This window comes from Pecten maximus, unplaced genomic scaffold (genome assembly GCF_902652985.1).
Source record: "Pecten maximus unplaced genomic scaffold, xPecMax1.1, whole genome shotgun sequence".
NCBI classification, from domain to species: Eukaryota; Metazoa; Mollusca; class Bivalvia; order Pectinida; family Pectinidae; genus Pecten; species Pecten maximus.
Window position 1 is genome coordinate 1 of NW_022983016.1, and position 24,553 is coordinate 24,553.

Genomic DNA, 24,553 nt, shown 5'->3' on the forward strand with positions numbered 1-24,553 from the left:
TCATTTTCAGTCTGATAATGTTATTCATCCAAGGCTTATCATTTGGACGTATGGTTATAACTTTTGAAGGAATGAAAGTATTGACTTGCTCAGTTATTGAATCAAGTATAAAGGAGTTGAATGTGTTAGAGTCTTGATTTGATGAAATGTTCAACCAATCAATATTGAGGAGAGCATTATTTATACTGTCAAAGTCAGCCTCATCATATTTTAATAGTGGTTTTTTATAGCTTGCTTGTTTGAATAAAGTAAAAGAAATTTGAGCATGGACTGGAGAGTGGTCACTGCAGAATGGTGGACTTACATGAGTGTTTTTAATTAGGTTCAGATTATTAGTAAAGATTACATCAATGGATGTGGCACTATCAGGCGTTATTCTTGTAGGTTCACTAATAAGGCTAGATAAGTTATGTTTAATAAGTAGTCTTGACAAGTGATCGTTTAATGGAATATTCAACATGTCTATATTAATATCACCTGTTAGTATAACATCCAATGAAGTATCAGTAGCTCTAGTTAATGAGTCATCTAATTTGACCCAGTAATCAACATTATTATCAGGTCTATAGATACAACCAAGAAGAAATTTATGATTATCTACACGAACCTTGAGCCAGAGTAATTCAATATCATCTCGCTCTAATTCCAATCTTCTGTTTATAACGATATCATCTTTATGATAAACTATAATTCCACCACCAGGACCTGTACTTCTATCTTTCCTAAAAAGTTTATTACTAAAGGTTTGTAATCGAATGTCGACATCAGATATCTGTTGATTTAGATGAGATTCAGTTATACATACAATATCAATATTTTCAAATTCAGCTTCAATAATTGATATCTTATTTCTGAGAGAACGCACATTTAAGTGAACTAGGTTTAAGTTATGTAGAGGTCCAGGATTTCTTTCGATATCATTACAACAGGATAAAAATATAAAAAGTGATACAAGGAAATATGATAAATTGTTAAAATATGATAATAGAAATGTAATTGGATAGCCATGACAAGAATCCCTAGAAAAATAATTAGATCTAGCAAAGTTAATAATCGACCGTAATTAAAGCTGGTAACATAAAAATATCTAAAATATTACCCATTGTCAAATGAGAAAGAATTTGCTGGCAAGTAGGGTCGGTCGATCATCCAAGGCGGGTTTACGTTGTTAAATGAGTCTTCAGGTAGGTGACATGAGCAGCAGTTGAGTATACATATAGGACAAATACAGAACATACAGGAAATTACAAATACAACTTTCACACACACACACAAATCATTCTTAACATCATAAACTTCGAAACACATGTACAAACTTTGGGAAACGGAAGTGATCATGACTCATCAAGGTGCAGTGGACGCTTGAAAGCATAGGTCCTCGAAGTATTTTACCATGAATTTTAATACAAAATAATTATAAATACACACAAATAATTGTAGATAAACAAAAAATAAATTGGTTGAGTAGGGTAATTACATAATTATATATGTTAAATTGGTTTGAGTATGCGTATAAGAGAGAGAAAAGTAGTAGAATCTTTAATAAAAACGAGATTGTTTAAACTAACACAACAGGCCCCTGTGATATGTTCGCCTTCCTTTAGCTAAACGGAGCGATTAAGTTTATAACGTTGTAATACGGGATATTTCCACGACTCAATATCAAACATTGATTCATTCGCATTTACACAGAAAATGCATTCAAACACTTGCTTGAGAAAAGCGAGCATGATGTTTAACATACAGCGTAGCAAATAAATACGTGACATTGGAAGTAACTTCAATATATAGACTAGACAGAAGGATTGTCAAAAAGGGCTTATTGTACACGATAGAGTAATTGGATTTAAATATTCGTATCCACGGTAGGTCCGCATATAATATTTGGTAATTTCAACCTAGCAATATATTAGAATAAAGCTTATATTTTTGTTTGTTTGAATACCTATACAATTTTGTACAGTATAATACAGCAGAGCAGGCCATCGCGTGCGCGTGCTAATACTTTACTAGATTTTGAACATTGAGTGCATTTTATATTGCACATGACAACAACAACGATACAGTGATAAAAGATAGTTAATAAAGATTCAATCTAAAACAGTGAAAAAGTTCCCTTATTTTTCATTACACCTAATATAAGTACATTTTGCACACGTATGCATGGCATATAATACCAATATTATCATTGCTGTGTACATATCGGAGTAATGTGACAGAACAAGTGAATAATAAATAAGAAAGTTACTACTACCTATTATATATATACATGTAACAAACAGTTGATGCGTATGTGTACCAAAATGGGTGCTACCGTACGCGTGTATTAATACATGTACAGCTGTTGTACATACCGAAATGGGTGATATAGACATACGTGTATATAAATATAGTTATTCACATTATCTTCATAGGCGACATAAAACAGACTTATATATGACAAATAGGTACATATTGCTAACATATACACTGATGCTTAGAACATAATACATATATTCAGTATTTACATATTGGACAAAGAAACAGACTCAGACATCTGATAAAGGAGCAGGTAAGGACATAACAAGAATTATTGCTTCAAATTCCTTTATATTTCATGTAAATCCTGGAACAAGAAAGTATGTATTCTATATATGGATATCTAAGGTTGTGACAAATTGTAAATTGTTTAACTATATTCAATTCAAAGATTCAAATGGCTACCTCTCTTGTTCCTCAGATGATAAATGTATATAGGGGTATCTTGATTACAAGCCTAAGATAAATTGACAAGTTTCCCTTAAGCTTCTACTGTACACAGTTAGAAGTTGTATATAATATGTAATGGGTATCTTCTTTAAACTGTTTTAAGTGGATCCGAGAGAATTAGGTTTCTTCTCCATCCGTCTTGTGCATAATATGTACGTAGTGCCCAAGTTTGTGAGCGCTTTAGCAGTTTCACTCCTCAAGGAATTTTTATCAAACTTCACACAATGATAAAATACCATGTTGTTGATTACCAGGTAATTTATTTAGTATGGTGACTGACATTTTCTAATAATTTCAGAATTTCTGAAGACAGTAACAGACTTGGAGAAAAGGTGACCTCCAAGTTAACGCTGACCTCTTTAGGGTCAGGCGGCAGGGCATTTAAGTGGGCTGACAGCGTGCTGGTACAGGCATTACAGGCCGGTCACTGGCTACTTATCGACAATGTCAACTTCTGCAGGTATCAATTGTTTAGAGAGAATAACATGTTATGTCCTAAATAATGTAACAGAAAGGTATGTTCATTGCTTGCGATCCTTTCATCCATATAGTAAATCTGCCAAGACTTCGTATTAGTTTGGTTTATTTTGTTTAACGTTGTTTTAATAGCCAGGGTCATTAACGGTGTGCCAAGTTTTTGAGGTGGAGGAAAGCCGGAGTACCCGGAGAAAACCGCCGGCCTATGGTCGGTACTAGGCAAATATACTACCCCATGTGGGTTTCGAACTCGCAACCCAGAGATGGACGGCTAGTGATAAAGTGTCAGGACACCTTAACCACTCAGCTACCATAGCCCCTAGACTTCATGTTAAGTTCTGTTGCTAGTATATTTCAACAGCCATTGAAATTTGTATGTTGATATATATCTTAAAGAGCATGTAGAATATTTTCTACTTAACTGACTTAAGACTTTGTATTTATTGCATTTCTTAATAATATTTTTCTGTGATACAGTAAATTAAACGTTAAATACATCTCTTACTCCTCACAATGAAGTTAAAAGGAAATATTCAGAGTTAAAATGTCATTGGCTGAGGTGAATATATATACTGTAAATGTACATATTTTAGTGGTAATCTTATTTTAGTGGATTTTGTGCTGAAAATGTTCTGCCAAATAATGATAGCACAAATTGTAGTTACAGAACATGGTTTTCTTTCTTTCAATTCATCATGGTGCTAATCATTTTTTATTGTGTTAATGCCCGGAAATATGAGTGAGAAAAAAATGCTATAATATGTTAAAGGGACAATTTAGTCAAGTTTGTTTACTTTTTTATCATTTCACAAATTATTTCATGAAAGTGTACTTCAGTTCTCCTTATGAACTATCATTGGTCATATAAAGATACAAGTGTATGTTTTCCATGCGTTTTTTAATTAATTGTAAGGGGGATCCTAATCGTATAATCATACAATTTATATGCAAATGAGCAAGTCGTCTCTACACACTTTGTATACATATGTGCAAGCACAGCCCCGTCTCGTGAGTGTAAACAACATTGGTTTGCATTTGAAGCTGTTAGCGGATATTTTAACTATAGGTTGCGGGTTTCGTACCAAACGTAGACAGTGAATGGATAAACAAAATATATGGAGAACTACTGTTAGGTCATGAATATAACAGATGTGAGTTTTTCGAACGGTTGCGACAACTATGAAGAAGTTCATACAGTTGCAAGCGAGTTTGCCGAGACTTGGCCTAGATCGGCCTACGGAGTTATGTTGAGGTGCGATATTTTTGTTCTGTACAACTTCCATTATCATAATTCCATTCGTACTTGTTATAAGTATTGTTCTGATTACATCATAGATGAAAAACATCACTTAGATTGGTGTTAGCGTTTGTTTGCATTCGTTCACAAATGAAAATACAATCTTTTTCTGCATACGTATCGGCCGTATACATGCATGTGTGTACACAATTACATGAACACGAATTCCCGTTTGGTGACCCTGGAATAAACATGTGTGTGGTCGATTTGAATTGTCAACACAATAAATCATTAATGAATCTATCAATTATGATACATGTAACAACTGTTTGCCACGCATGTTGTTAAAGCAAAATCCAAAGAAATAAGTATACGTGAAATTAGATCTACCGTGTCGTCACTCTGTGCTTCGATCGCGTGGATGTGTTTACAAGTAACTCTGTTCCCGCCAGAGGACGCAACACGTTGCACTATATTTGGAGTATTGCTATATTTGATGTGGGCTTTCCTCAAACTTAAACTGACCATACTGGACTTTGGGTACATAGTCGATAACTGTTGACCGCAAATGCTTTTGTCTGGATATATCGATTCTGCTTGAATTTTAAAAAGCATGCTTGACTAAATTGTCCCTTTAACAGTTTGTGTTGTGGCTGTATTTAGTTTAAGGTTTAATCTTTCAGCGTGTGTTTCTAGTTATAAATTAGTATTCTGTTCTTCAATTTGTAGATGTAATTAAAGTATCAGCATGCTAATTATACTTCCATGTCTTTTCAGTGCCTTCGTCCTAGATAGACTGAATGCCCTGTTGGAGCCCCACGGCGTCCTTAACATCAACGAAAGAGGTGTAATCGATGGTGTCATCCCAACCATAACACCACATCCTAACTTCAGGTGGGAACCTGCACATTTTCTGCCATGCAACAAAAGGGAAATTTCAGATCAGGAAATTCTTCCAGTCTGTTGTTTACATGCTTTCTTTTTCCCTGGAAATTTGGAAGTGTTTCGTTGACAAATTTGTTTTCTATTAAATTCTGAAATATTTCTTATTTGATATGTAAGAAATGAGGTAAAAATAAATCATTTCATTATGTGGGCTGTTTTTGGCGATGGATCCAAAATTTTGAGAAATATCCAGAGCTATGATGATTTATAATTCTCCCATATCTGTGTTATTCAGCTTTACGCAGGTAGTACATTAGTACCCCTGTTGGTACTACCAGGGGGACAATACCTACATTAATTTTGTCAGTCCATCAGTCTTAGATATTTTGTTCAGGGCATATGTCTCAGATATTCCTGCATCTTCATCTTCAAGTGCAGTAGAAGTTGTGTATGTGGATATCCTCTGGAATGTGGAATGTCATTTACTGACAGAATAAACATATATAAAACAGCTTTCCATTCACTTCTTTTCTTGTGATCATGTTACCAAAGGATGTTTTAAACAATCAGAAGGCATTAAATCTAATTCTGAATCAGTTGTTTCATTTATTTCCACTTGTTTGTTGTTTATTTTTGCGTAAAAACATGATTGTTTTTGTAGGAGGATGGGTCACTATACAGCTCTCATGATGTCAAGGTCATGTTACAAGGTCAAGGTCTCAGATGATGGAGCCTGTGATTGGCTGATGTCTCTACATACTGACATGAGAGAGAATATCTCACTTGGGGAACGGCCTGTCATACTCGATCTAATCCGTGCTGCCATGGTGAGGCAACAGCAGACAGATAGAGGCATTTTTATTGGTCAAGGCATTGATACATGCATCGTGTGATGGGTATGTCAAGAATATCAGAAGTTTTGTGACGAGAAAGGTAGGTGTATGTACACTGTGCTGATTTCATGTATTGATTTACTGAAGAAACCTTTGTATAAAGCTATTTACTTACTGCTATATCTAACAGACAAGTTCTCCAGCTCTGTCAAAATTTAGACACTTTTGTGTCTTTCCTCCTTGTAGAGTTGTACAACCTTAGAGAACACCAAGATGTACAGACAATTTCTATTATGAAATGTGAGTGAAGCAAAAACATATTATCTTATAAGTCCTTTACCAGTGAAACAAGGTAGGACTATAGTTTTCCTCTCCGTCCGTCTTGTATGAAGGTAGGTAATGCCAAAGTTAGTCAGCACTCTAGAGGCTTCATTCCTTGAGCGATTTTGATCAAACTTCACACAATGATAAAGGACCATAATATTTTATTATATAATATTTTGGACAAGATTCTGTTTTAGGGTGACTGTTACTATTTTTAGTGAGGGGGGTTAGGGGACATGTATTAATGCTTTGGCAATGCCCGGTATGCTTGTTTATCCACTCGTCCACTGAAAGGTGGAAAGGCCGTAATAGTGGACAGTAAACTGGTTAATGATAATAATGATAAATTGTTTATCTTGTTATACCCTTAATCAATAGTCATTATATAAATGTATTGAGTAAAAATGCCAAAGTTTAACTGTTGTGGTCGCTGGTTCAAACAAACTGTTAAAATTAACTGTTAAAATTGACTGTTGACCGCTAACCTTTCCGGAAGTACCCGAATGCGTCCGAGTGATTACGATTTCCTGTAAACATTAGAGTTACTTTCCCTTGTCGTTTGCACAACCTGAAATGGCTATGAGTGGTGCAGACGGTTTATGTAGGTTTGCCCTGGCATCTAAACACGAAATACAGCAAATTTTGGATGACCATGACAGCAAAAATACGAAAAATGTGGTGAAAACAGCGGAAAACATCTTGACTGACTTTCTGTTGACATGCGATCTCTCTCTTACGCTGATCAAAGATTATTCAACTGAGGATTTGAACGATTTGCTGAGAAAGTTCTACTGTGCCGTTCGTACATGTTAAAGGTCAAAAGTCACACTTTTTTACTTTAAAAAACAAAATGATTTTTTACAACATATCTCATGAATTTCTGGACAGATTTAGTCCATATCCACACCATAACATCACATCATCAGGTTCTACACTTGATAAGATTTCAGTGATTATCAGTCCAGGTTTTCGTAGCTCATGATCACTTATAAGATAAAACAGATGGTGTACAAGATATCTCATAAACCCCTGGAAAGATTTATTAGTCTCCTGCCGGTGAAACCAGGGGGACTAGAGGTTTCCTCTCCATCCGTCTGTCCGTCCGTCTGTAAGTCTGTGCATTCAGTTTCTGAGCTTTTCTCAGCCTTGCTTCAAGGTATGTTTGTGAAAGTTGGTATACAACTTTGGTATGAGTAGCGCCAGATAAAGTTAGAGTTTCGGGGTTTATTGGGAATGATAGGGGACAGGTGCTCTAGCTTGTTGAAGATGGGGTTGGGGGTGTATCTATGTGATCTCCTGCTCACTTTGTATTTATTTCATTACAGGATTTGCCCTGGGTAGACGGGACCACACTGAGCTTTGTGACATATATGTACTGTTGCCCCAGAAGGAAGAACTGCTGAAAGCTATTGCCTCCCTTCAGCTAACAAATTACGTAGATGTTATCAAGGTATATTTCTGTATGACTCTCCTGTAGAAGAAGGTATAACAATAATTCTGTATTCTGTTTAAATTTATTGATGAATTCATTAAATATTATCTTTTAAGATATGTAATATATATTAAAGTGGTGTCATTGAGTGTGATGTAGTAGACGATAGCCTTGACTGTTACATGTAGTTTCTGTGACCTTGACTGTTGTAGTTACTCTGACCCTGGCCGTTTTGGGTACATTGACCTTGACCTTGACTATTTTAGGTACTCTTGACCCTGACTGTTGTAGGTACTCTGACCTTGACTGTTGTGGGTACTCTGACCTTGACTGTTGTGAGTACTCTGAACATGATTGTTGTAGGTTATATGACCTTGACTGTTGTGAGTACTCTGACTTTGACTGTCATAGGTACTCTGATCTTGACTGTTGTAGGTACTCTTACCTTGACCTTGACTGTTGTAGGTACTCTGACCCAAACCTTGACTGTTGTGAGTTCTCTGACCTTGACTGTTGTAGGTACTCTGACCCCAACCTTGACTGTTGTGAGTACTCTGACCTTGACTGGTGTAGGTACTAGATGCAGTGAAGTGGAGGTATAGACTCTTGGATGCATGTGAAGGTTCTATCACAGGAGAAGAAATGGAGTACCACTACATGGCCTTACACTGGCACATGTTCTACAAGAGGACGTGGCTCCTACTGAAAGACCGGTAACAACATGTAGTTTCTCCTATAACTATTTTATTAATCCTCTACCGGTGAAACCAGGGTACTATAGGTTTCCCCCACATCTGTCTGTCTGTATGTATGTATGTCTGTCACTCGATCCACTCAGTTTTCAGCACTTTTCTCAGTCATTCATCAAGGTATGTTTGAGAGAGTTGGTATATAACTTCACCATGAGTAGCTACAGATCAAGTTGGAGTTTTAGTGTTTCTGGGACAAGGTCAAGGTCACTGTTACTATTTTTAGCAGGGGTCGGTAGGAGGCATGTATTGCTTTACCATTGATCTGTTTGCAATTGAGTATATATATATAAATACAGTGCAACTTCCCAAAACCGAACCTTCTAAAAACCAAACACCTCTGAATACCGAACGAATTGTCATTGTATGGAATTGGTTCTTCTTTATTATAGTATTAAAAATCTTCCAAATACTGATACCTCTGAATTCTGAACATGGACTGATTTTGTGTCCGGTTACTGTTAAAATATACCAAAATGTACTTCTGAAAACCGGCCTTACCTGAGCGATTATGACACGAGGTCAGACCAGTCAACCGTGAAACAACACCTGTGACGGGGGGTATTGTGTGAAGCTTAATTGTCTCGGGATCTATGTATACATGTAGGTGATTTGTACAGGTATCCAATATATATATACCCCAAGGGGGCATTATGACGGTAGGCCTATGGGGTATAATCAACACAACAATTATGAAACAATGCCACACTTCATTGAAGCGCGGCAGTTTGTTTATCTTCTCAATGCAAGTAGAGCTAGAAGCCTGATCGCGAGTTTCGCATTTGATTTAAGGACGTTGTAGCTAGTATCCGAGAATCAGGACCGATAACTCTTTACATTCGGAACTCCTCTAGATTATTTCTTTTGTGGGGTCATCTAAACGCTTAAATTCGCTTCGATGTCAAGCGTATTTATAACGTAGACAATAACATACAGCTGTCATCCGGATGATGCAGCTGTCAGACGCAGACGACAACGTGGATTCTTCCCGGATGGATAGAGATCTGTTTGCTGTTGGCCATGGGGGTAAGACTTCCCGAAGATCTAAAAGGGGGGCGCATTTTAAAGTAATCTCAATTATTGATGCTATTTTAAGTTTATTCATTAAATAACTGAATTATATTTGAATGATGTTGTAAGCTTTTTTCATAACACCCAACACAGTTGTTGCGGCAGTAGCGGATCATCGGCTATAGCGGATCACTCGAAAAACTCAAGCTGATTATGAAAAAAGTACGACTCCCAGGAGGGTGTTGTTCCGCTAAACAAGATATGGCCGCCATCTCCCATTCTTGGATAACGGACAGTCTCGATTGGGAAATGGTTTCTAAGATACAACACACTGTCAAACACATAAAAATGCAATTGAATGATGACTTATGGTGTATTATTTGATAACAATTCATTATTTCGTAATCTTGCATTGCTTAAAGTGTAATTTATCGGCTATAGCGGATCACTGTTTTATTTGCGCACGCGTATGTATTCGCATACTACTCGTACACGTGCATTCGCTATTTCGAATTTCGAATGGTCACCATTATCAGATAAACAACTTGAAGAGGAGCAGTACAATTGATCAAGTAATAATTTTACTGTGTACTAATTTCCCCTCATATCGCCCCTAGCTGATGCCATGTGTTGACACTAAAAATACTTTGTAAACATAGGCCACTTTCGAATGAGAAGAGTCTACCGTAGCCTTCCTTGAATCGTCCAGTCTGTCAATTACAATCCCAAATGGTCGTTGAATTAATTATTCATTCACTTGCACAAAATCAGATGCATAACTTGGTATAGGTACTTATTGTATCAGCTTCATCATGTCGTTCTGCTCACAGAGCAGACGCTCTCACGGATACAGTCATTTGCAATGTGATCACTCGCCGATTACTGTGTTAGCGGTCCAATATTGCATGCTGAATAAGAAATTCCAAGTGGTGTTCATCCAAGCTAATTACACTAGACTCTATGTAGACCAAAACTAATAAAGTACCATCAATCGCCATGCCCCATTAGCTGTCACTGTCACACTGAACCAAGTCAGTCTGAGGTGACGTAGAGCTGTGACGCAGCTGATCCAGGGGTCGTCTCAAAATTGTTTCAGTCAGTGCAATAATTGTTTAGGGAGTCGTGTTAAACTTTTAAAGTTTAAACGAAGAAAAACTATTATAATTAGGTTTTTTAAACGTTAGATACCCCTGTTCGCTAAAAATCCAAATGAAACTGACTAGGTTAAATGGACTAATCAATAAAAACATGTGCCAAAGTCCATAACATTTAAACATGGTATAATAATACATACAAGTTTTGCAACATTTTTTTCCCAGAGATGACAGGAGAGTGTATGCAGCTCTGTATTAAAGAATAAATGAAAATATCTACAATGCTTAAGTTTAGTTTATAAATTATTACTCTCACTAGTGTCGTAAACAATACATTATACAAATGTATTCGGTGGATATTTCAATTTAACATGTTTTGCTCTTTATTAATTTTTTATTTTAAAGATACTGTAGTAGTTTATTGAAAAGAGAGGCCTATATAACAATGCTGTCTCTGATGAAAATTAACAGCAATAAAAAAATTAAAGGTATAGAATTCAAACTGGAATGAAAATATATAAGGGCTGTTTTTTTTATACTCAAACATGTTTTAAGGTTTAAAACACTTTTATGGTTAAGCGTTTTTTATTGCTTGGTTTTAGCCACTCGGTTAAATGGTTAAAGAATTCCTCAACCGCGATTAAAAGCATGTTTGAGATCGGTTCAAGATGGTGGAGCAAGTGCTGCTGCAAGCTGTAGAGCTGACAGGCGAGGGAGGAGACTTTCAAATGTTGATTTCTCTAAACGAAAGTGAGACTGAAAGTCGGACAAAGACTAAAGATTGTTGATTTCTTCATAATAACCCTTTGGTCTGATAGGACCTTCATGTTCTCCAGGGTTTGTTTGCAACGATGACAGTAACAGAGCATTAAAGTTGATATGGAGTATCACTTCGGCATGATTTCATTATATTAAAACATTTCTGAAAAAAGCTGTTGTTCTCTTTGTACATCTCATTTTTCAGACAGTATATGTTCAAGTTACAGTAATGTGCCAAAAGTATTCGGTCATGTCATATTTTTACTTTATATTTCGTGCATTTTGAAAAAATTTCAATGAATTTTTATGACTTCGTTTTTAAATGTATTTTCTTGAAATTCCATACACTAGTAGACTAGACAATTGTTAGCTCATTCACCTGATATTTTTTACATACTTTTCCGCTGCTTAATTTTCCAAAAATATATAAATATAAGCATGTTGCCCGAAATGTGAAGTCACTAAATGCTCTTTAAAATATTCTTACTTAATGATTTCATTGCTAATTTTAAAAAATCTTAAACATGCAATATCTCTTGATATTGGCTACAGAAATTTATATATGCAAATATTGTAGCTAGTTCAGTTGTTGTTTTAACACCATTTTGTTCAACCAATGCGTTTTTTAAAACCCTTGAACATGTATATGTTTAATAGCTTAAACATGTTTCAGGTTATTTCAAACCATAAACATGTTCGAGTATAAAAAAAAACAGGCCTATAGAATTCTTAGTTTCATGTGAACTAAATTTTAATTTCAAATCTAAAATGTGAAAGAAACTCTATGCCGATTTGTAATTATCACTTTGTTTTCATTCGCAGAGTTAAACAGGAAAACATAAGAAAATTGATAATAGAACAGTCTAACGACTAGACTATCCGTCATGTACGGCTCGGTATTTTTTCCACGGATGACACTCAATTTCCATGTATTTAATTTGGATAAAAGATACAATCAGTGTTTCCTGCTTACAATTTTGACTTGTTGAGATGGAATACACATTACCGATATCGTAAAGAAAGATCTATTAGATATAAAATGGTATATTCCCATAAAATATATCTAACGTTAACATCGGTGACGTCGTCGACATAAAGTTGAATAACGCAAATTCGTCCTGTGAAATGACGTTAAAGTTGTTAGTTGTAAAGAGCCATATTTTTGAGTTGTTATGTACCTACTGTTTAGTATATTCAGAACAAAAGCTTCGATTTAATATTAGACGGGGTCTATTGGCATCCGAAAATAGCATTTTGAGACATCCCAGCAAACTTGACTCGTCACCAGGGGCCCGCAAGGGGACGTGATCCGTTATAGACGTACTGATCCGCTATAGCCGACAATTCGGTAGGTCTTGTTTTGCTTGTTTCATTTCGTATGTTCAATTCTATTCAGATCTTTTGGTATCACAAGAAAGGTAATTAAATTTGCTTTCTGGAGATATACAATACCTGTCAAAAAAACAACACGTAAAATCGTGTGCAGTGATTGTATGCAAAGTGATCCGCTACTGCCGCAACAACTGTACCCTATATTTTGGTAATGTGTGCATTTAGTAATATATACTGAAACATTTAAATTATGTACTCGGGGTTCATTTTGGAGGGGGCCATATGGGGCCATTGGCCATCAAATTTACTGAATGGCCCACATGATTAGGAAAAATCTTTAAATTTTCTTATGTAATGACCCACACATGATATTAGTTTTCTTGAAAATCCACTAAATTTAATGGCCCATCAATTTGATAAACCAAAATAATGTTTCCAGTATATGACGTCATAGAATAGAGAGATGTACCAAAATTGGAGTGAAGTATTAAGGGGGGTGGGGTAAGAAAATGTCACATATTTCAAAAACTAACCATAGAAAGTTTCCGTAAAAAATCATGGCTATGCAGTAAAATTGATGACATATCCTGTTAGTTTTTTGAGAAAATTAAATGACACAATTAAATAAGGCCCAAAGGTGGTCTTTTTTGCATGGTAATAAATGAAGCCGTGATTTTTTTTAGACAATACAGATGTCGGAAATACGACTAGTATCAACTGATCAATTGTAATTAATATTGAAACAAAAAATCTAAACAACATTTCATATTATTCAATGTGTAAAATATTCCGTATCGGCCCCATCCACATGACGAAGCTTCACCGGATGCAACACAATGTATGTCGATCGTTAAGTGCAGTTGTACACGTAAAAATACTGTTTAAAACTACAGTTATACTTATTTGTCTTTCTTATATAATCTGCAATATATACATTGATTAACTTTCATAATGTTCATATTATTCAGACAAACCAAATTGTCTACGTATACATGTGCCGGTCATTTTTCGATCAACTTCTCCAAATTGAACCCTCTGTAAACCGAACAAATATCCATGTCCCATGCATGTTCGGTTTATAGAGGTTCCACTGTACCCTATTACCAGTTAGGGTTTTCATATTTGTGGCCAATGTAAACTTACCAAAGCAGTGTATAATTTGTACAAAAAGTATGACCTGGTATTGATTATGACACATGTTTTTATTATAGTATAACATAATACTAATACACACGGTGTTCAAAATAAGCCGGCGACCGGCGCATTTTACCGGCTACTTTGCTCCCGGCGCCGGATACTTTCAGATGTCTACTTAAATATTAAAATGTTGTGAAACGTATTCTGACTTTGGGGAGTTTGGGAAACAAATAAAACACAACCTTATTTATATAATATTCAATGTTTACTCATCGTTCACTTGTCCATGCTGTCAAAACACCGTCGGAAGAAAACAACAAGCTTCTTCACGACACCGATCAATGTTAATCTAGGTATTGTGTGTGATGCTTTTTTCGCGCTGCGATAAAAACGTCTGACTGACCATGAGTTACAAGCACATGCTTCCGGTTCATCATGATACAGGCCTCAGACCACAATTATACTTCAAAACTTCACATTTTAAGCATTTAAATGAAATTTTTCCTTAGAAAATTGTAAAATCCCATTTTAAATTTCAAAAAAATCATTGAAAACTTGAATTTATGCCAAAAATTTAAACGGTGAGATGTAGTGTAACTACCCAGAATTACTTAACATGAAAATTCAGTCACATTACTTGGTGCCAGAACATGAAAATTCAGTCACATTACTTGGTGCCAGTACAAGTTATGCTCTCTTTAGTACTCTGAGGTAGACTTCCAGAACAGTGTACCCCCAGGGGACCCTTGACCACTTGACCACTAATTACCTGATTACTACTAAGTGACCCCCAAGTGTGTCTATGTAAATATTATCTTTAAAAACTGGTCTTTCAGAATGCAAAAAGTTAGACAGGCTGAGACATCAAATGAAAAAGTTATTCACTAATATATACAAAAATCTTTTTAAAATCTTGAATTTTCAAGTTTTTCTTAATTAACATGTTATAACATCTTTATTTTTTTCAAGAACATAATAAAAATATGACACAAGTTAGTCTGCTGAATGTGTGTTATTGTCATAAATTCATTGCAACTATTCCATCAACATTGTGTGCAAAACAGGAATGTTTGCATGGTGACCCTGCTCAGTCAGTGAAAATTGGCCTCTGGCCAGGGGTAGGGGTAGTAAAATGACCATAGAATTTTTATTTTTGAACAGAATAACTTCAAATTTGATTTTAAACTTAATCAATAACATATAATACTGTATACTTAATGAAAATTTTATTTTTCAACATTTGACATATATACAGGCCTCAGACCACAATTATACTTCCGGGTCGTTGTACACGAATGTAGTACATATTGAAATTTCAGGACTGTTACTAAATATTTTTTCCTGACTTAGCTGTTACAGATATGGACATAATTTTAGCATAGATTTATAGTGCAATATTTAATCTAGTGGCAGAATTTTGTTTTGACACCATTTCCATGTTTGTTTGTGAGGCAGGACACGGGGAGTTATAAGGCTTGAGTAGTAATATTTTGTGATTTTCCGGATTTTCCTACAATATAGTAGGGTGGTTACACTTAAATATAAATAACTTTGTTAAATGCCGGTCATGGGGTACTTTCCAGCTCACGGTATGTTCAGCTTGAATAGTTCTACAAGTGATGTGAAAGCCAGATTTTTTGCAAACTTCTGAAATATTTTAATTTCGATTTTTCTTTGGTAGAACAAAGAGGGAAATTAATTGTGGTCTGAGGCCATGAAACCAATAAACGACTTTTTTGAAGTCTCTTCAAGGAAAAAACAAAAGGGTATGTTATTTAGATGCATTTGAACTGTTCATCGTCGCACAACGGTACAATATAACCATATGATTAACTATGGAGTGCGATCCTCTGAAGAGAGATGATTACCAAAGTCTGACGTGATTGACATGTAGTTGGGTCACACTACGTTACTGACACAGAATTGGCTTATTTTCCACACACTAACACAACTCTAATAAAAAAGACACAAGACATGAATGTACAGACATCATTAATTCTTCACAAAAACTTCTAAATAAAACAAAAACACCAGTTGGTACACTCAGAAGTTTTACAATACATATATATATACAAAATGTACATGCAAAAAGGTAAAAAGTGCATTTTTCATTGCTAAATTATTTCCCAAAACTACTGTTATATAGTGGGAAAACCCATATCTGGCCTCTTTGATTTAAAATTTTCCTGGTGGGGGGCCTCCCAGACCCCCCTTATGACAGGGGGCCATGCCCCCTCTCATACTCTCCCCCCGCCTTTGGCGTCACTGTTGGCTGCGTGCCTTTGACACACATGGTGCCACCTACTATTTCTATTGTGCCAGCTACTCTAAAATCTACTGAACACCCTGATACACATGATTATCATCTAAAATGACCAGTACAGCAAGCAATGTTTATACTTTGCAACAAATCTTTATTGGGGATAGATTAATCATGGCTGTAAGTGTGAATCTCTCTTCAAAAGTTTGTCCACACTTACTTTGCTGGGCTTGTTCTCAGAATCATGGAGTGTAAATCCAGAAATTTTACTTGATGACGAACTTTTATATCTAAATGTGCTGTAGTGATTGACAGGTATCTTAAATCTATGTCAAGGTCATTTTCAAATTAAAAAAAAAATGGAAATTTTGTGTCAGTTATAAAGAGATTGATATGGTATGGTTTATAGTGGAGGCTTGTCTGTCAATACTCTAGCTAAAACAGCTCACGTTATAACTGTATCATATGGCAATTTATATAATTATGAAAATAAATAATGCTTTAGACATTAAATCTGTCATCGTTTCATCCTTCACCTTCAGTTTGCCTCACCCTATACATTCAGGGGTCAACCATCTTCATCCATCATTTGCTCACAAAGACAAACAATTTGTCCACTTCTGGAAATCTGTCGGTCATCCAGCTCCATTCAGGACACAGCAGGAGGCAGTAAGGACATTGACCCTAGGTCACCATTGTAGAACAGTTGACCTGGAAGTTGAGAGTGTTGCCATAGTTACTCGTAAGAAAGTGAAACTTCTATTGTGTGATGAAGGCCAGATTATGATGATGTTACAGATGAATGAATGTATTAATGAATTTTTTTTTGTGGGTGTTCGGGTGGCACAGTGGTAACACACTTGCCTTTCACCTAGGCTGGGGTTCGATTCCCCGATCAGACATGGAAAGGTATGGGGTCGCCTGCCCGACCACGTGGGTTTTCCTTGGGTACTCCGGTTTCCTCCCACAGTAAGACCCCTTACGTGCTTCCATCTGGGTCAACAAGTGTGATTAATATAAGTTAATATAACTTGTTTCACAAGTTTACATTATGTATTTTCATGTTCATGATGCTGTTAAACATTACATATATCCTGTTTGAATATTAAAGATGCTTGCTGTTTGCTAGAGCCAGCTGGTTCATGAATTTGCCCTGATGCCATAGGTAACTTCCATTTGTGATGTGTGCATACTTCAGTTGAGCCTTACTTTTGAAATCTACATATAAGAACATAATGTAATTTTCCTTGAAATCATTTAATTCTGAGTCATATGCAACTGAAAAATTAAATGTTTTGGTCCTTGCAGATGAGTACCACATGAAGGTAAAACAGATTCAAGAGACTCTGAAAAAACTTGGCTTGGATAAAAAGACTGAGGATGATTTGACTACTGACATTATCCAATCACAGCCAGAGAGTATTGACATAGCTACCAGGTCACCATGGCAACATGTGTGTTTGTGGCCTCTTTTTGAGTATGTTTCCCTCTTTGCTGCGGCAGCATCAGTCCCGCATCTCTACTCTTGCAACATTCCTGATGGATGCCAGAGCTAAACTGACTTCTGTTTGACCTTCACCCCAATGTCTCCAGAACAGGTCACTCAGTACCAGAACCTCGGACAAACTGACAAACAGGTAAAGTCACAGGTCACTCATTACAACAACCTCAGACACACTGACCACCAACAGGTAAAGTCACAGGTGACTAAGTACAACAACCTCGGACACACTGACCACCAACAGGTAAAGTCACAGGTGACTAAGTACAACAACCTCGGACACACCGACCGCCAACAGGTAAAGTCACAGGTGACTAAGTACAACAACCTCGGACACATTGACCACCAACAGGTATAATCAAAGGTCACTCAGTACAACAGCCTCAGACACACTGACCACCAACAGGTAAAGTCATAGGTCATCCCCCCAGTTAAAAAAAAACAAACCTCAGGAAAAACCCCCCAAAAAAGACCACCAAAAATAAAGTTCCCAAGGTTTTCCTTTAGTACAAAACCTCAACAACCCCTGAAACCCCAAAAAGGGGGGAAATCCCCAAAGGGCTCTCAGAACCCCCCCAAACCCCCCAGAAAACGCGCCACCAACAGGTAAAGGGCCCAAAGGGCCCCTCAGTACAAAAAAAAACCCTCAAAACCCTGACCCAACCCGGGGAAAAGTTTAAGGTACCCGTAACCCAACCCCGGCCGGGGCCCCCCCCTTTAAATTTCCCAAAAACCTTTTTCTCAAAACCAAAAAAGGGCCCCCCGGAAAAACTCCTTTAAAAAGGGGCCTAGCCCCAGACCCCAAAATAAAGTTGTTCCCAAAAAACAAAATAAAATTTTGACCCCAACAAAGGGAAACCCCGGGGTTTTAAAAAGGCAAAACCCCAAACGGACCCCTAAAACCCAATTTTTTAAAAAAACCAAGGAACCCCCAAAGGGGTTTTTTAAAGGGGCTAGGCCCTCAGTAAAATACCAATTTTTCCAAATGCATTGGACCGGAACCCCATTTAAAGGTCCGGGTCAAATTTTTCCAAAATTAAACAATTCTTCCAAAAAAACCAAAAAAAACCCCCGGGGACCTTATAAAGGGGGTTGGGGGGGATGCTGGGGGGAAGGGGGGGCCAAGTTTTTCCAAAATAATTTACCTTTTTATTCAAGGTCACCCGGGGTCAAAAGGGTTAAAAAATTTTTAAAAAAAACTTCTTCTCATTAAAAAAAGGGGCCCGGGAAGGGTTTATTAAAATTTTCTGACCAAGATGGGGTTTAAGGGCTCCAATTTTGTTTCAAAAAAAAACCCTTTACCTTATTCAAAGGCAAGGCCAAAAAACTTTTTAAAAATTTTAAAAAATTTTTTCCTCCCAAGAGAGGGAGGTATGGGGCGTACTGGCGGGGTGGGGCCTTTTTGCCAAATGACCTTTTTTCAAGGTTCACATAGTTAAAAAGGGTTAAAAAAGGGTTTTAAACACCCCCTTTTTTTTAAAAAAATAAAAAAACCCAGGGGGTTTTGAAAAATTTTTTTTCTTAGAAATTTTTTCCCGGTTAAAAGGGGTTTTTTGGTTTCTATTTCCCTTTAAAGTTATTATTTTTTCAATATTTAAAATTTTAAATTTCTTTTTGGAATAGGGCCCCCTCGGGGAGACATTATATTGGGGAAAAAATGGTTTTTAAAAAACCAGGGAATTTTTAAATTTAAAAGGGTCTTGAAATTTTTCAGGTTTTTGGGGCGAGTGGGTTGGTTTTTTTTATTTTTTGTTAACCAGGGTGTGAAAAACAATAAGTTCCTGGGAAACTATTCCCTTCCAAAAGAAAAAAAGAAAAAAAAAAAAGGGCCAAAAATTTTTTCCCTTTAAGGGCAAGGGTTTGAAAAAAATTAAAAAACAATTTAAATATGGGGTGTTTGGAAAATCCCCCCGGGTTTTAAATTCCATTTAAAAAAGTTTTTTGGGAAAAAGAATTTTTAAAGGATTTTAAAAATTTTCCTTAAAACAATTTTGTCCAAAGGGTTAAATTTTTCAATTAATTTTTTTTAAAGTGTTTTCCTTAGGGTGCTGATATTTTTGAAAACCCGAAGGGGAAAAAGGGTCCCCTTCCTTTTAAACCCAAAATAAAAAATGGGGGAAAAGGGGGAATTTTTAAGGGGGAAATTTAAACCGTACTTTTTTAAAGAAATTCTTTTAGGTTTTTGAAAAAAAAAAAATTTTTTTTTTTTTTAAAGGAAAAATTTTGGGGGGCCAAAATTCCAAAAATTAAAATTTTTTGGTAGTTTAAAAAATTAAAAATTCAATTTTTTTCTTTTCAACCAAAATAGGGGGTTGTTTCTTCCCCGGGGGAATTTGGGTTTTTGTTTTCCCAAATTTAAAAAGGTTAAAATTTTTTAATTTTTCATTAAAGGGTTTAAAATTTTTAAAATGGTAATTTGGGTTTTGGAAATTTGGCCAAATTTAAAAAAAATTTTTTTAAAAAAAGGAAAAAAAAAATTAATTTTTTTTTTGATTTAAAAAAATTTTTAAACCCCAATTTTTTAAAATTTTTTAATTAAAATTTGGGAAAATTTTGCGGAAAAAACCAAAAATTTCCCAAAAATTTTAATTAAATTTTTTAAATTTAAATTTTTATTTTGGGGGCCAAAACATTTTTTTCCGGAAAAACGGAAAAAACCCTTTTGCCCTTTTTTTTCTTTTTCCCAAAAACTTCTTTTTTTTGACTTTTTATTCCAGAAAATTTTTTTAAAACCAAAAAATTTAGGGGGCCCCGGGTGTTTTTTCAAAAACCAAAAAAATTAAGAAAAAAAATTTTTTAAAAACTTTTACATAAAAAAACCTTTCCCTTTTTTTTAAAAAAAATTAAAAAAAAAAGGGGTAAAAAAACCGGGCCCTTTCAAAATATATTAGCCCCCGGGGATTTTAAATTTTTAGAGGACTTACAGGGATTTTTACCCAACTTTCGACTCATTCATTTTATGATGATGGTTTCACAATCAATTTAAATTTGGAATCAATTGGGTTGGTAAGCCAAACCCAAATTTTCCCCCCTTAAAAAAAAAATTTATCAAAACCCCCTTTGTAAAATTTTTAAGGTTTTGTAAACTTTGATTCTCCCAATGAAAACCCTTTAAAATCAAAAAAACAAAAACCAAAAAAATCTGTGTGCATAATTTAAAATCTTTTCCCCACCAGGGGTTTTTTGCATTCCCTAGGCCCCGCCAAAACCCATTTCTAGTTTTAAAATTTCGGGGTTTGGGGGGAGCCAGGACAAGAGGCCCCCTGGGGGGCCAGGGCCCCGGGCCCCCCCAGTGTCTACAGGTTTTATTTTGGACAGTTTCAGGCCCAGGGTCAGAGGGCCCCTCTTTTTGTGGCATCTCTGGTCAATGCCCCCCTTGGGTTTTATGCCAAAAAGTCTCTCCAAGGTAAGGGCTCATAAATGCCCTTTCAAAAAAATTATTTTTTCACGGATATTATGGGGGGTATGCCCCGTGAAAAATCTTATTTTTAAGGCAGAAAAAATTAGGGAGGTTTTCCCTTAAAATTTCCTTTAATGTCTTTGAAAACTATCAAATTCGCCACCCTTTTTTGTATTTTTACCCCCCGGGTTTTGTAAAATGTGCATTTTCCTGGGTATCCATTTCCTTAAAACCCCCCCTTTTAGTACAAAAATTTCCTTTAAAACCCTTTACAATTTAGTTCAATTCACACTGTACCAAAAACATCACTGGAAGGAAAAAGCTAAACCTGATTAGATTTTGGGGGTTTTCAAATCAAAAAAAAAGGTCAAAAAACCCCAATTTTTACCCCCTTTGAAAAACCAAAAAAAAAAAAAAATTAGAATATTTTATTAAAAAAACCCGGACCCCATTTATTTTATTGACCCAAAGGGGGGGGAGGGTAAATCTAGGGGAGGCCCCCACTTACTTTTATTGGGTTTTAAAATTTTTTATATAAAAACATGCAATTGTTTTGTAAAAATAATATTTGCAGGGAGAATAGATATTTGGAAAATAATGAAAGTTTTTCAAAAAATTGAAAAAAAAAAAAACCAGGGAGTAATTTTTTCCCCCAAAATGAAAATAGATCAAAAATCTGTCCCAAAAAGGGAAATAGAATTTCTCTACGGTAATGCTGTTTGAAAGATATTGTTGATTTACTTGTATAAAAAAATTGTGTTTTTTTATTTTTTTCCTTTTTGTTTTTTTTTCAATTTTTGGAAAAAAAAGGCAATTTTTTGGGAGGTTTTTTTTCTTTTTTCCGAAAAAACTCCACCCCCAATTTTCTCCCCAAGTTCCCCAGATCTAAACCCAGTAAAAATTCAATTAAATCCCCGCCAGGGTGACAGAGGGGAAAAGGTCCCGGTTTCCCCAAAAAAAATGAGGGTTTAATTTAAAAGAGATCTTTAAAAAAAAAGACTGATTGTGCCAAATTTTTTCTTTAGTGGGCGTTTTTCCAACTTGGTGGTCGATAGGAGGTGTTTCTGTTTGTGTGTTTTAAGGGATTTACGGGACTCGGCCAGGGGGACCATTTTAGCGAAAATACAATAAAAAATCCCCAAAACGCCCCGACAAGGGGGTAAGTGATTAATTTAAAAATGTTTTAAATCTTTCCCGTACTTTGTGTTCCTTCCCCGGGTTCCCTTCCGAAATAATTTTTAAGGGTTTGCCCCCCAAAAAAATTTAAAAAAAAAATGGGCCCGCCTTTTGTTGTTTTTTTTTTTAATGTGTTTTTTTTTTCATATTTGAACCCCAAAAAAGGTTTTTTGTTATTTTATAAAGGGTTTAGAAATATTAAAAATATTTTGGGTCTAGGGAGTCCCCTTTTAATGGTATGAAAAAGTCTAAGGGCCCCTGGGATCTAAAAAGAAAAATGTAGGCAAACCCCGCCATATTGTTTACATTTAAAAACCTAAAGAAATAATATCACCTTTTTACCCCGAAAGGAAAAAAAAACCCCGAGGACGTCTCCTCCTTTTTCAAAAAATCAACACTTAAAAAAAACATCAGCCTGTCGAAAAAAAAGGGAACAGTGGGGAAGGGGGGGCTTGAAATTAAAACAAATTTTTATTTTCGGGCAAAATGTTTACTGAAAAATTTAAAATGTGTGTATGTATTTAATAAATTTTGCTGAAATAAAATTCCCCCCCCGGGGGGGTTTGGGGGTTTCAAAAACCCCCCCCCCCCTTGGGGCCCCCCCCCAAAATTTTAAAAAAAAATTTTTTTAATTTTTTTTTTCCCCCCCCAAATTTTAAAAAAAAAAACCAAAAAAAAAATTTTTTTTTTTTAAAAATTAAAAACCCCCAAAAAAAAACCCCAAAAAGGGGAAAAAAAAATTAAAAAATTTTTTTTTTTTTGTTTTTTCCCCCCCCCCCCCCTTTAAAAAGGGTTTTTTTAAAAATTTGGGGAAAAAACCAAAAACCCCCCCCCCGGGGGCGGGGGGGGGGGGGGGGGGGGGGGGAAGGGGGGGGGGGGTTTTTTTTTAAAGGGGGGGTATAAACAGCATCATCTTTTGGAAACCAAATGGGGCCCCCCCCCCCCCCCCCCCCCGGGGCCCCCCCCCCCCCTCCCCCCCCCCCCCCGGCCCCCCCCCCCCCCGGGCCCTTTGGAAAAACCCCCTTGGGTTTTCCCTCCCCCATACCTCCAATTGGTTGCCATGGGCAAAAAAATCTCCCCGGTAAAAGGGCTTCCTAAATGGAAAAATACAGCAGGCCCACAGACCCAAAACCCCCCAAGGTGAACTTTTCTGATTTTTCTTTCTTTCTAAGGATTTGGCGTTTTTGTAAAAAATTCTTTTTATTTGTGGGGAAAGGGGAAAAAAGGAAAATTTTTTTTACCTTCAAAGCCCCCAGTTTCAGAAAAAAAAAAAAAAAAAATTCAAATTCTTTTTTTTGCGATTCCGGGCCCATCCCAAAATTTTATGGAATATGGTGTCACCTGCCCTTGGCAATTAAAAAAATTTTTGGCAATTCCCCCCTCCAACACTTTTTGACCCAATTTTTTTTGGGGAAAAATTTTGTAAGTTTTTAAAATTTCTTCACATGTTGGTTTTTAATGAAATTGGGTTGGGGCCCCCCATGGATTGAGGTTTGGGAAAAAATTTTAAAAAAATCGGGGGGCCATATGTCTTCCTGTGGATTGATGGGAGGAAATTTTTTTAAAATCGGGGGGCCTGTTCTTCCTGTGGGGTTTTATTAGGAAAAAAAGCTAAAATCGGGGCCAGTTATTGCTTGATCCCGTAAAAAGGGATTTCATGATTTTGGAAATTTATTGGATACAGCCCATGAATGACTTTTAAGTTAAAAAATATTTAAATTGGGGTTTTTCAAACTGATGGTTTATAGTTGATATATATAATGATTTTTTTTTAAAAAACCCCTTTAAATTGGTTTTTTTGCTTGGGAGTTTTTTTAAAATTCTGATTTATTCTAACAAAGAAAAGGGATAACAAATGCTATAAGGGTGAAAAAATTTTAAAAAATTTTTATTTTGGGGAATTTTTCTTAAATTCCCCTCAAATTTTTCTTTTTTTAAGATACTGTAAAAAAAAGTGTTTAAAAGTAATTTTTTGAAAATTTTTTTTTGTTTCAGTTTTAAAATTTTTTTTGTAAACAATGCAAGGGATTTTATAAAATGTCGGCAGTGAAAAAGGAAATTTTACATTCTCCCCCCCCCCCCCCCAACCCTTTTTTTTGAAAAAAGGAACCCCCTTAAAAAAATCAGTTGCCATTACAAAAAGGGGAACAAGTTTTTTCGAGGGAAAAGGGTGTGGGGAGAGGTTTTTCCCTTTTTCG

The 24,553-nt window shown here is 35.9% G+C and overlaps 1 protein-coding gene across 10 annotated transcripts; it reads left to right on the top strand.

Annotated features, from left to right (window-relative positions):
* Positions 1-7: 7 nt before the first annotated feature.
* On the top strand, positions 8-17,910 carry LOC117321269 (midasin-like). Of its 10 annotated transcripts, XR_004531289.1 has the most exons (7): positions 1,935-2,551; positions 3,047-3,208; positions 5,240-5,356; positions 6,009-6,280; positions 7,830-7,954; positions 8,456-8,649; positions 17,587-17,910. XR_004531289.1 is itself a non-coding variant. In XM_033875745.1 (5 exons), exons 1-4 carry the CDS (start codon positions 4,362-4,364, stop codon positions 7,905-7,907), a joined length of 477 nt encoding a protein of 158 aa, XP_033731636.1. In that variant the 5' UTR covers positions 3,828-4,361; the 3' UTR covers positions 7,908-7,954; positions 17,587-17,910. The 10 variants fall into 10 exon arrangements, 3 of the variants coding, with proteins under 3 accessions (XP_033731636.1, XP_033731634.1, XP_033731635.1); XR_004531288.1 differs by lacking the exon at positions 8,456-8,649 and having other exon boundaries at positions 6,009-7,319; XR_004531290.1 differs by lacking the exon at positions 8,456-8,649 and having other exon boundaries at positions 6,009-6,480.
* Positions 17,911-24,553: the final 6,643 nt, after the last annotated feature.

What these genes read in the sequence shown, in the direction of transcription:
- LOC117321269 (XM_033875743.1), top strand. Translation starts at nt 4,884, where the DNA reads ATGTGTTTACAAGTAACTCTGTTCCCGCCAGAGGACGCAACACGTTGC. An exon ending in ACACCACATCCTAACTTCAG is followed by an intron (nt 5,357 to 6,008) that starts GTGGGAACCTGC and finishes TTGTTTTTGTAG; the next exon opens with GAGGATGGGTCACTATACAG. An exon ending in ATCTAATCCGTGCTGCCATG is followed by an intron (nt 6,175 to 7,829) that starts GTGAGGCAACAG and finishes ATTTCATTACAG; the next exon opens with GATTTGCCCTGGGTAGACGG.